This window comes from Globicephala melas, chromosome 16, assembly GCF_963455315.2.
Source record: "Globicephala melas chromosome 16, mGloMel1.2, whole genome shotgun sequence".
Lineage (NCBI taxonomy): Eukaryota > Metazoa > Chordata > Mammalia > Artiodactyla > Delphinidae > Globicephala > Globicephala melas.
Window position 1 is genome coordinate 19,533,363 of NC_083329.1, and position 13,372 is coordinate 19,546,734.

At 37.5% G+C, this 13,372-nt stretch overlaps 1 protein-coding gene across 10 annotated transcripts in view; it reads right to left on the bottom strand.

Annotated features, from left to right (window-relative positions):
• ADD3 (adducin 3) overlaps nucleotides 1-13,372 on the bottom strand; it is a 125,579-nt gene that overhangs the window by 2,836 nt on the left and 109,371 nt on the right. For 9 of the 10 annotated variants that reach the window (XM_030842534.3, XM_060285940.2, XM_060285942.2 and 6 more), the window contains 11 exons: nucleotides 11,707-11,858; nucleotides 10,633-10,713; nucleotides 9,644-9,793; nucleotides 9,016-9,159; nucleotides 8,805-8,903; nucleotides 7,508-7,690; nucleotides 6,693-6,950; nucleotides 5,275-5,394; nucleotides 4,751-4,837; nucleotides 1,775-1,898; nucleotides 41-136 (listed from right to left, as the gene is read on the bottom strand). In XM_030842534.3, the coding sequence (XP_030698394.1) occupies nucleotides 41-136; nucleotides 1,775-1,898; nucleotides 4,751-4,837; nucleotides 5,275-5,394; nucleotides 6,693-6,950; nucleotides 7,508-7,690; nucleotides 8,805-8,903; nucleotides 9,016-9,159; nucleotides 9,644-9,793; nucleotides 10,633-10,713; nucleotides 11,707-11,858 (1,494 nt within the window). The remainder of the gene's footprint in view (nucleotides 1-40; nucleotides 137-1,774; nucleotides 1,899-4,750; nucleotides 4,838-5,274; nucleotides 5,395-6,692; nucleotides 6,951-7,507; nucleotides 7,691-8,804; nucleotides 8,904-9,015; nucleotides 9,160-9,643; nucleotides 9,794-10,632; nucleotides 10,714-11,706; nucleotides 11,859-13,372) is intronic. The other variant, XM_030842537.3, reaches the window with a different exon arrangement.

Here is a 13,372-nt window from a genome sequence, read left to right on the forward strand (position 1 = left end):
GATTAAGTCGGTGAAGGCTATGGGAAATTACATTGAATACCTTCTAATTTTTCAGGGATATTTTGCGGTGACTGAGTTTGAGACTGAATTTGTGAAACAGATGAAGCGTCATCTGAGAGTAATTCCTGCTCAGCATCTGTTGGATAAGAGTTTAGTTAAAAGCCATGCAAAACAAAGAAGCATAAGATTTCAGGGAGGTTAGTGCATACATCAAATACCTGCATACCCAGGGATGATAAACTCTTCAGCAATGAGCTGAGCATGCTAACAGTTATCCCACATATCGATAACTATGCAGTAAGAGGAGGTTAATGTGTTAACATTTCTGGCTGCTACTGGTAATTTTATACACATGCTTTAAGGAAGCATGGCTACTGGAAGCCCAGGCAAATAATATGTATGCATTTAACTTTTGCTAGAGTGTTAGAAAATCAAAATACATTGAGCAGCCAAATGAAAAGAAATATGAAAGCTTCACCAATGATGCTACATTAATGAGGCAGAATGCCTCACTGAATTTTTGATCAATATCCAATTAGTGATTCCTGTCAGCAATATTAGTGAGCTAATTCAGATCATAATGCATGTGGAAGAAACTATAAAGTTATATATAAAAGGTGATGGTTCTATTGTGCAATATTTGTTACCTGGCATCTTTAGGCTTTCAAAAAATAAGAGATTAAAGAGGGACATTTTACAAAATACAAAATCAGAGAAAGTTTCCAACCTTATGTTAGAATAAACAAGTTGAATAGTATCACCTAACATTTAGTGTAATTACATTAATGAGTCAGGTTGACTTCCTTTTGTGACAAAGACACTAACACACTTATAAAAACTGTTCCCTGGATGATCCAGATGTCATTAGTTCTTTCTACATGATATCTAACTGGGACAAAGATTCTTTAACTATTCGTTCTGTTTTGCATAAAAATTTCAACTGTATGTTGAAGACGCTCTAAAGCAGAGGCTCTTACCCTCTTTTGGGGGTTACAGACTTCTTGCCCTCCACCTTGCACCCTTGCCTTCCTCAAATCTGTATTGCACAAAATTAAGCATATATTTTTCAGATGGCTCATGGACTGTCTAAAGCTTATCCAAAGACCCAAGACTGAGAACCCTTGCTATAAAGAATCTCTTATTCTTGAGAAAAAGGGAGCTAATATTCAATTGGCATTTTCATGAACAATTCTTAGATACAACCCTTGCTTAGGGTTCTGAAGTCAGATAAAAGTGACCTCACTAGAGTGCCCATGTACTTAAGGAAAGTCACATAAAAATTCTAGCAGTTTGTTTTATATTTTGATTTTGACATTAAATATTGACGTCTTGAGACATCCAGTAACAATAGAGATTCTATAAAGCATTAAAGCCACATACTTGTTAATCTATAATTATGTCAAAGTAGAAAGTTTTTTTTAAAAAAGCCACATATTCTGAATGTTTAAATCTATTAATGTATCTACATTTACTCTAGCTAGTGATTCTTTACTCATCCGGGGATTTCACTTTACTATAGAAGACTTTTTGCTAGCAATCCGATTGCTTTCTGAGGAAGACAGTCTTCTCTACATGTTAACATAGATGGTGTGTGGTAGCTATGTGCATTTCAGTCCTACTTATTACTCAAGTAAGGACCGGGAGAGAGGATATGGAACAACTGATTGTAAAAGGAACATTAAAAAAAAAAAACCCTGACTGCCCTCGATCATCCAACTCAAGAGGCTCTGTTAGCAGTGTGGTTATCCTGGGCTTAATCTCAAAACGAACTGACCTTCCAGTCCTTGCTGTTTACGTTCAATGGCCTTCTTATACTCTTCAAGTTCTCCTTCTGTGAGATGACTGAAGGGGTTGGGAGGAGCTGGTGGGGCCTGATCATCATCTTCAAACTGCATGGTCTTGCAAAGAAAAGCACTGACTTGTTACCAAGAGCTTTACTTATATCTATATATTTATTTATATATATTTACATATATACACAATTTCACACACACACACTTAAATGTATATATGATGTTTGTGACACCCCACCTCACAACAATCATAAGAAATGATAAAGTAACATGCTTTGTTTAAAATATTCATATCAGATTAATGCTTTTAGACTACTGATCCAATAGGCTAAAATTGCCAGTGATGTTTCCTCAATAAGCCTGCATAGGTCAATTTTAATAACTCTGAAAAAAAAACTAAGCCAAGTTCTAGAAAGCTTCATATAACGAAGAAATATCTTAAAAAACAAGAATTTCAAAAAGCCTTTGAAAAAAGTCTTAGAAAAATGAAACTGTACCAAAAGAACTTTAAATTTGCTACGAAAATAAACTTCTACCTATTTGCTCTAGAAAAGAAATTAATGAGACTTACAGCTAAACCTGGCAGATTGAACCCATGCATTTAAAAAAATTCCTCCCCAAACCCCACTAAAATGATAGTAAAAGAACAACAACAAAAGAGTATAAACTTTTAAGGACAAAAGAATGGAAGATGAGACAACAGAGGATGAGAAGTCATAACACATTGTTGGAAGATGGAAAGCAGGTGGAAGAATGGGTGGAAGAGCTGAGAAAGTTGAAGCCTTAGCCTTGCAAAGGAGAAACCTGCTCATCTGCCCTGTGGAGGCCTGGTAAGGCTCAGGTATCACAGAAGGTGCTGTGAAGAAAAGCTGAAAAGCGGGGACAAGTTAGAAGTGTAAATAAGGAACAGATAGATTCTCAGGTCCCCTTTCCTGTTCCACACAGCTGAGCATTTACTTCTCTCTCATCTCTGCAGAAGATCAGAGGCTTATTCTTCAGAACAACTGATTAGGGGACACAAAACATAGCTGAGGGTTCCCAGGATGATGGTGGGAGACTGGCAAGAGACTAGAGAATTCTCTGGATAAATTAAATGACCCCAGATAAAACAACTACAGATACTAACATCTGGGCATTCCTGAAAGAATCAACCTGGTCCACATCCAGTAACCCTACAGTGGAGCTCGCCAGTTCCCAAGCTCTGCACACATCTGAAGCTTCTGACTGGCTTTCAGTGTCTCATTCTTAAATACAGACAGACTACCACGGATTTCCAGACACTTGAGGAAAGTTTCCAACATGGAGGAAACCAGAATTAAAAAGAAAAAGGGAACTCAGAAGAAACAGACAATAAAGGCAGCCAAAGAAAATTTAAAATTGATTCCCTTACAGCAATAAGAGAAAATACTGTATCCAGAAAGACCAGGATGTTATTTAAAAAGAAAAAAAAAAAAAAAAAGGAACATTCAGGGAATAAGAAGTCTTAAAAAGTAAAAAAAAAAAAAAAAAAAATCAGAATAGAAAATTAAATAGAAGGCTTAGAAAATAAAGTCAAGCAAATCTCTCAGAAAGTAGGATTAAAAGACAAAGAGATATAAAATAGGAAAGAAAAAAATCAGAGGCTTAGTCAAAGAGATCCAACTAACAGTATGTATATCCTGACAGAAAAAGAAATTGAAGGGAAAAGGACTACTTACCGGAGAAATACTTTAAAAAATTCCCAGGACATGACTTTGCAGATTGAAAAGGGTTACTACATGCTAAAAGTGGAGACTAAATAGAAATTACTACAAAGCACACCATCATAAAATTTCAGAATAGCAGGAATGTAGAAAAGGTCTTAAAAAAAAAAGCCTACACAAAGGTACACGAATCACAGTACTCTCCTACTTCCTAACAATGATATGGAGTTAGGGGATAATATGGTGATGCTTTTCATTTTATCTGTAAGCTAGAATTCTGTATCTATTACATGCACATTTGAAGGCAGAATACAGGTTTTCAGACTGTTACCTCCTATGTATCCTTTCCCAGAAAGCTAATAGAGGATGCACTCAATGATAAAGGAGTAAGAAAGGAGTCTCCTTTCTTCCTTTCTTAAGTAGGAGACATACGCTGCAGGAAACAGGACTACATGGTGAGAAGCACAGGAATCCTCAGGATGGGCCTGTACATCTGGCCTGAAGAGCACCTAGTCCAGATCTGGACCAGAAGGACAATGACAAAGGGCTAGAACTGAGAGATTACCTGTTACCTCTGACCCTATGGAAAATAATATTAAGAAAAGTTCGGGAAGAACTAAGCCCAATGTATCCTAAGTACTAAGCCAATGAAAAAAGGAGGTAACTTTTTCTCCAAGGGGAGAAAAGTTGTATAAGAAAGGAAATGTCATCATGGGATGCTACCTGGCTCAGCAGTAAGCGTTTAAAAATATAAACACTGAAAGCTGACTAGACAAAACATTGTGGTACAACCTTACTGGGAGAATGAAAAAGGGAAGAGCCTTGTGTAAACAGGCTAGATCCTCACAGTCCATAAAAAAAGTCACTACTGTCTTTCATTAATTCTAAGATGCACTTTTCTCCCACATTTTCTGATCCTGAAATTGGCATTCATCTTATAATTAGGTTTTTTTCTCTTTTAGTGATACATAAAATAATGGTACTTCTCATAGTTGATGAAATAGTTGATGAAATAGATTTGATGAAATACAGTTGACATCTAAAACTGATAAACCAAGAAAAAGCAGAATAAAGATGCTCTTTAGAAACAAAGGTATATGCTAGAATAAAGTCCATGCCCCTAGAAATTGGGAATTGAAGGTGACATTTTAAGTCTTGTGGATTCTTTGACTTTTTAACTTGTGTTTATATTAACTTTAGTAAAGACAGATATTCATATTTAAAAAGCAAATAAATTAATGTGAAAACAAAGATCATATTGCTTTATGGACTTACAGAAGGAGGCTTATCCACAACAATTCCAGCAAGCAACTGAGATTGTGGTCCTGCTGTTTTCAAGTCATATCGATTTTGTTCTCGAATCTGAATTGAAACACAGTAACAAGTTCTTGGGGGCAACTCTGCAGGTGACCTTTGGCTTACTATTTGACCACCCCTGGGTAAGAGCCTCTTTAATTCCCACCTCCACAAAGCCCTCTTTTACCATCATAACAACTCACATTAATCTCCACTCTTCTTGATGTGTGATTTCCTATTGTCTTACGTTATCAGAGGACTACATTTTTCACTAATACAGCAGAAATATGTCTAATACTTCTTCCCCGTATAGCCTGCTCACCAGAAACTAGAACAGAGCTGGAGGTACTCAATACAAGCTAAAATTATACAGAATTCAATTTCAAATTCTTCTGTATTTAAACCTCTAAGCTTAGCATTAATCAGATTCAGTCACCAGTGATTTAAACATAAAACAGCATAAAAAGGCCTCCTCTAGTCATAGAAGATCGACCATGTCTTACCTTATTTCTCTTTTCTAGTACCTCATTCGGGTTTGTGTTTAAAGGAACAAACTGATTTGGATCTTCAATTTTGATAGGTGTTCCACTACTAACTTTTGAAGAGTCCTCTGCTTTCATCCACTAAAGAATAAAAAATTTTCTAGAATGAAGCTTTGTGTTAAGGAAATATGGTAGGTTCTTAACAACTGTTTATTGACTCCAGTGGGTGGGTGCATACACTGCTAATATTTTAAAGAATTTCACTGAGTAGTTTCTAGTGGTCAATTAGTGTATCTCCCATACTAGTTAGAATCAGCATTCACTTAAAAAACAAACAAATGTCATTACTATTCACATGAATATTAAATTATGGCTATTTAAATTTTTTCCTTTTGGCATTTTAAATATGTTGGTGAAAATATTTCAAGCATATAGAGCTTGATCTCACATTAACTCACATTCAGAGTTGCCACCTGCATTCAAGTTTTAAGTGATGATGGCTAAGAAGTCATCAAAAAGGACTCAAGAAATCTCTTAAGATTTAGTTTTCCAGATTTCATTTTTATTTTTGGCTGACAGAATGGGCCAGGCCCCTGACCAGCATTTTACAAAGGGGATAAGCTTGTAGTAATCTACAGTATAGTGGCACCACAAGGGTGGAAGAGCCTTAAATAATTCTTCTCATTTACCCGTTACATCCCTTAAAGAAAGCTAATATTCATCAAGATTAATGATGACTGGCCATTAGTTTCTGTCAATAAGATTAATTCTGGGAAACTTATGTTCTTTTACTAGGAGATAAGAAATCAATATAGACGAGGGGAAAAAAAAACTTTGATGCCTAGGTATTTCCACATTGAATACTACTGATTTATACGATAGGATGAACCAATTTTGAGTATCTACAGAATATTTAGGGATAAACACTCCAAAATTAAACCAAATCTGAGACAAAATGCTGAAAAATTTAAGATAACCTGTTTCTTTATCTACAAGATCTTGCCTATGTGCAGTAATTTACAAAATCTGGCACCGTTAGGTGTTGATAACTTTTATAGTTCTGATTCACAAGTACAATATAAACTACAAAGCAGTATCATGTAATGGGTAACACTGGGCTCCAGAGTCAGACGGCTTGCATTCAAACCCCGATTCTACCATTCACAGATGATTAATTAATCCCTCTGTGCCTCCGTTTTCTCATCTATAAAATGGAGGAGGAAAACAGCATCCTTTCCATATTAGGAGAAGTAAATGAGATAATTCATGTACGGCACTTAGAACAAAGTGCCTTGCACAAAGGGTACCTGGTAAGTTATAGTGATGTTATTGTTAATGTCATATTCTACTTCCCCAATATTTCAACAGAGACCATTCAATTCATCAGCAAACTAGGCAAAATATTTAGTAAAGGCAAACCACGTAAAGTAGGGGCATACTGTGATTTTGGTCCTGGGACTGGTCTCCCCATTCCGAGACTCCTCAGGCACATTCACTTTCATGTAGGTATTTGGTGAGTTCAGCCATCTTGTTTTTTCACGCTGTTGCCTCTGTGCCATGTATTTGAGAGGAGAGAGTGGCACTGTATCATCTTCAAAGGAAAAGGCAGTCACAGTTGCTGGGATCTCCACATCACTCTTGTGCCTAGGCTTTTCTCGAATGAGAAGATGCCTGTAAGCATAGCCTGTTCTATATCCCTAGGGGAGGGAAAAACCACATTTGAAGCTATCAAACTTGTACCAAACACAGCATTTAGAGTCTAATTCTTTAAACAAATGATTCAATAAGACCCTTTTACCGAAAAACAAAGGGAAGATCCTTCCAAACTCCATATAACCTCCACATAACACTAGAGTTGAAAATTAAGCAAATTTCAAGATCTGGTTAAAACTGATTTCAGATGACAAAGCAATTTCCACTCACACAACTGTTCCTGACAAAGGTAATTTCAAAACTGCTCACCAGAAACATGTTCCTAGATATAAACTGGTTTTCTGGAGGCCAAATCTCAGTGCTCATTTAAGTATTTGTTCCTGGGTCTGAAGGCAATCTGCCTTCTGACTCTTAGTGCAAGAGGCTAATAACTAAGATAAGATGACAGTTGCATGTTTCACTGATTCCTAAAATACACTGAATTCCTTCCTAGGGTCACACTCTGGAGTAAGGAGCATGTTCCAAAACCAAAGGGAGATGGAAACATCTGCTCTTGAATCTGGAAACATGAAATCAAGGCTATGTTCAATTTTTCACCTACCAAATTGTCCAGAGTCCTCATCAGCCCTTCAAACTCAATCTCTCCAACCTTCCATTTTTGATGGGCACCCATATTCACTCCTCCTCCTCCAGATGCTGCCACAGCGTGAGTGGAAGCTTTATACTTCTGAAGATCCAGTACAAGCAGATTGTCTACTCCACCTGCCCCTGCTAATGCCCGCACCTGTAATCAATGGCAAAATATAGAGGCACAGGACTGTAAAGACTAGAATGAGTAATTTCACTTTTAAAGAGGCATAAGGTTGATTCAGCAAATATCTGTAACACTTTCCTCCAGGCTGCCAACAAAGAAATACACTTGTGAAAGCAGGCAGCTGAAGTATCTTTTCCATCTATCTATACCTTCCAGGACTCTGACCCTCCCTGATGGAAAACACATTTAGAGCCATACCTTTTAATATATTTCAAGAAACTGAATTCTCTTGCCAAATTTTAAAGTTCTTTCCTTGCAGTTTTCCCATGGCAATCCAGTTAATACTTTTGTTGACAGTTATAATTTTAAAGGAATATAAACATTATACTGTGAATTTAAGAATATTTAGGCAGAAGTCAGCTCATTATCTCAATATAATTAAGCTTTTCATAGCCTCATTTGAGAAGAAGAGCGACCATTAAAGCAAAAAAAAAGGTGGTTGTTAAGACAAGTTGGTAGAAAAAGTTTTTTCCCCCTTTTTTGCGGCCTTTCCAATAAATTCAGATTATTACCATTTGCTTCAAGAGAATCTGCTTGACTTTACTTAAAGGGGGAAATTAGGGCCATTAAATGCATTCAGCTTCTCTGGGGAAAAAGTGGTTAATAAGTAATCCATTATAATAATGAGGCTGAGGCTGTGGCATCACTGGAAACTGCATGAGTTCATAAAACTTCTGGCACTGCTCTTACACTTTTTATAAAAGTATCCACAACACAGCTGGTCTATTTTGATAACTGGTAGTCACCTTTCTCAATTAGCACCACATCACTAGAGGGTGAAAATGGAGAAATGTGCAATTATACCATCTTAAAAAGTAGGATTATGAGGAAAATGATGCTTATGAAGCACTTAGATTTGGTGTGTGTGTCTGTATATGAATTTTAATTTTCTTTCCTCCTGTTTTCAATTCAAGAGATACCTCAGTTGACCCTTTTTTACTCAAATGAAGCAGAACGTCTCTTAAAAGACAAAACAAAACAAGAAGCCACCAACTGATAGAACTCTGGAAATAAGTAAACACAATACCCAACATAACAAAGCAAAAAAAAAAAAAAAAAGAGGGGGTTAGACAATTTTTCTTACCTGAATCTCACAGGCTATCTGCACATTAAAAATGTAATGAAAAGCCTCCTCAATTGTTTCTCCAAGTGCTACCACACCATGATTTCTGAGTACCAGCACCTAAAATAGAATCCCAAAGCAATCACTTTAAATAACTGGCATAGCTCACACTGCTTTCATCAACAGTAACAGCAACAAAAATAGCTCCTTAGATAGAAACTCTACTACATACCTTACAACTTGGCCCCAGAACTTTCTGCAGTTGAATTCTCTCCTCCTGTTCATCAAGTGACCCTTGGTAGTCATAATAGGCGACATCTCCCAGGATCAGGGACTCTTGAGAAATTGGAAGGATCCCGCACTTCATGGAGGATACCTATTTGGTTGGGTTCATGCCAAGATAACACACTTAGTTACTAACTACACCTTCATAGGAACTGGATTCTTCAGTCAGCTCAGGGAGCGCTGGCCTATTCACTGTGTTCACCATTCCAGCCCACCTCCCACTTTAGTTCTTCACTTCTTCAAGAGAAAAAAAAAAGGCCTTTTGGGGATACTATTCAATTTACATGCTGTGCCAGATATTAGGAAAGAAGGCTTGCTCTAAAGACCTCAATGACCCCATTATTAAACTGATGAGTTCAAAAATGCAAATGCTATCTCTCCAGTTGTTTCCTAGAACAGGAGCATTGACTCCAAAGGGACTTTTGCTTTCTGGATATGCAGAGGATTAATACTTTGAAAATAACTTCAAATGGTGGGGTCTGAAAGAATGAAGATTATAAAGTATCATGTAAGGAAAGCCATGAAAAAATACACTTCCCAGGGTCATTGTTGATTTTGGCCCTTCAGTGACTTACAGCTGCCGTTGCAAGGGTATGGATGTGTATCACACACTTAACATCAGGACGTGTTGAATAGATTGCGGCATGGGGACTGAAGCCTGTGTGGTCAATTTTCAAATTAGTACTTCCCTGATCAACCACTTCTCCTATTATATTGACTTTCACCTGGAAAAATCAGAAAGACACAGTTAACTGGCACATATGCATCAAAGTTTCCTGCGTTTCATGAGCTAAACCAGGGGGTGGCAAACTTTTTGTCAAAAGCCAAATAGCAAATATTTTAGATTTTGTGGGCCTCTGTTGCAACTACTCAACTCTGCCACTGTAGTATAAAAGCAGCCACAAACTACTGTAAAAGAATGGGTGTGGCTTTGTTCCCATAAAATTTTATTTACAAAAACAGGTAGTCTGCAACAAAACTTAGCATTTAGCAAGAAGCACAGTTTCCAAGAAACTGAATAACTTAAGCTCTTCACTGAAGGTCTGGATAAGTCTGGCATTTACTGAACTGGCTGGAAAATGTTCATTTGCTAATTAACACTATAGCACCAGAACCAACGTAGTTCCTACTCTTCTAGAGGCCAATGACAGTGGCTCGGGGTACAATCGTGGAAAAATAAAATGCTAGAATGTCAGACCCTATACTCACACCAACTGAACTTTGTTTAAATCTAGCTATAAAATATACAGACTTTGTGTGTGGGTTGTTTTTAAAAAAACAAATTACAGAGAGTACAGGGTGAAAAAAATCAAGATTCTCTTCAAAACATAAATAGGGTAACTGATTAGACCAATTCATTTATTAGGCTCTTCAACTACCCTGTTTTTCTTGAACGCTAAAGCTTTTCTTAAAAATCAACATTAGCTTTCCAAATTCTTCCCTGTTCACTAGTAAATGTTCTTCCATCCATACCTTTTCTTGTTCTGTCCTGTATTAAAAGCTAAAATCTGTCAGAAAAGTACAAGGAAGCACAGAAAAAGTAACATAGGAATGAAAATTGTACCAAATTGGAGGCTGTGGCTTCAGAAAAAGACAGGCCTCTGGGAATTATTATTATGTGGTCTTGCTCCTTACTTATTCTTACCTGGGAGAAAGAAAAAAAAACCAAAACAATACAGATTTACTATGAGGTGTTCATATTTTGCAGTGTATACATGACTAGGAATATATTTACAATGAATAACTGTAAGATATCTGGGGGGGAAAACAAAGCGGAAATTAAAGCTGTGCAGCATGAAACTTTCCTTGAAAAGTTTTCTTCCCTCAAGCCCTCAAGTACTTGCTAAAAAATTCTGACATTAGTTTCTCATTTACTGGACTTACCTAAAAGTGTTATTTTGGGGGTTCTAAGGTTATTTAGGGTCAGCTACATGCAGGAGAAACGAATGCCAGTATTGTTCAACCCAACACAATATGGAAATTAAGGGGAAATGGGCAAAGGAAAGAGAATAGATTCTCTTCCTAGGAACGAATTAAGGTGGAAATGGAAGGGGAAACCAAGGAATAGCTGGAGGAAGGGATGAAAAGTTGTAGGAAGACTGCACCTCACATCTGTGCCATTTTCATCACACAATATTTTCATACTTTTTGCTTCCAAATATTGTCTTGTGTCCAATGGGGCAACATGAAAACAAGATGATGATGAATGGGAAAAAAATATTAAAAAAATAAAAACGAGAGAGGAAACTTCCCTGGCCCCCTCTATTTTCCCTGCCCCAAGTGCTTTTTAAAGCATTTTTTAATATCACTGACTCTCAGATATAATTATTTTTAAAGCATTTTTTAATATCACTGACTCTCAGATATAATTAACGAGAGAGAAAATTCTGCCAGGAGGATTTCTTCCTGGATGGGTTATGTGACTGGTCTGAATTAGGGAAACGACACAGATAACAAATGGAGAAGAACGTTGGGGTAACTGCAGCCTCTCCCTTAAACATAAGGTTTATATCAGGATGAGGTTGTGGTCCAGCGTGTTAGGTTCAGAGAATACCAGACTTCTGAGTAAAGGTGAGGAGAGTATAGTTGCCTTTAAGTTGGGATTTTAAAAAAAGGAACTGAAAGACGAAGGACTCACTGAGATATATGTATTTGCCAGGTGGGCCCATCCAAACAAATCTGCAAGTCTGTATAGGCTGGCAAGTTTACAACGAGTAAGCTTTTCTCCCTTCATGTACGAGGACGTATCTGTCCCAGGAAGGTCATTGATGGGTGTGACCATGCCGAGACCTAAACGAGGAAAAATTGTGGAGAAAGAACCAGGTCAAATAATTCCTTACCTGAAAATTAGTTGCCAGGAAGCAGCCTGAGTCCGAGAGTGTCCCAGCCTGTAAATGATGATCTGAAACCTATCAGCCCACACAATGTTGCATTAGCTTATCTTGCTTCAGAGAAGTACACTGAGAGTAAAAATACGTATCACCTATCTCCTTGCTGTTTCACCTGGTACTTGTTCGAGAGTGATGTTAGGGAGTCAGGCTCACACCACTGCGGAAAAATGGTCACAGGATCCCAATGGTAAAAGCGTGATTAACACCGAGGTTATTGCTAATTTTATGATGAAAAGATCTCAACAGAAAGCTATTGTACCTTTCTAATACCCCTTTTGACTTTTATTCAAACAAAGAATATTTAAGAATGCAGTCAAACAGCAGTCTGGTTTCTGCCCTCACCAAGCAACAAAAACGAGTCTTAAATCTCTAATGACCCAATTGCTGAATTCAACTTTCGCTCAGTCTTCATTCTCCTGGACACCATTTCCCACCTCTTTCCTAGACTTCTTTTCCAGGCCTGTGTGGTACTATCGTGGACCTCTTATCCCTTAGCCCTTATGGACTCTTGTTAGGATGCATGGCACACGACAGATAATCAATGTTATAGAAAAAGTGAAGAAAACTAGCTCAACATTTTAACTTTCCTGTTGATTCTGCTAGAATGTTTCTCCCAGGCTGGAAGAGTGAGTGATTTTGGAACTCATCGTTCTTCTCACCATCCATCTGCCACCCCCACCATCACCACATTCAAACCTGTTGCTAAGTCTTCTCTCCTCTTCCTTGGCTATGCCTTTCTCACTGATCTCTTCCTTGTTTTACCCGCAACCACTACTTTAGTTCAAGCACTTATAATTCACTTTGGGACTCTTTCAAAGATTCTTTAACCAGTATGTATGTCCCAACATACTGATCCACTTAGGAGTTCTACCCTTATCTTGCACGTTCCCACCATCATGTCTCTTTTCATACCATTCCTCTATCTGGGAAGTATTTGAATTTGTTGAACTCTTGTTTGTAAATCTTTAACCAAAAAGAAAAAAAAGCAAGTAACAAAGGAAGAAAGAGAAGGAAAAGAAAAGTCCCTGATGGTCTGGGACTCTGTGTACCTGCCCTGGTACAGCAGTGAGTTCTCTGCATGTCTCTCTGAGATGTAAAGTGCTTGGACTCAACGCCTTATGATTCTTGGTATCCTTAGTGTTCAGTCCACCAAACTGGTGCTCTCACTAAAGAACTGTTGAATGAATAAAATGTCCTAAACCCTTTTACACCAAGCTCTAACTGCTCCATCCTTTAAAGTCTGGTTAGTTGAGGCCTCTCTTCTTCCACAAAGTTCTCTCTGTCCACTTCAGCCAATAATCAATTCCAACTCTGAGTTCATAGCTAGATGACTTAGAAAAGGTCATTAGACAATTTCTTACCAGCTGCTTTGTAATTTTTTCCTCTACAGTTACCTTGCAGTTTTTTTTTTTT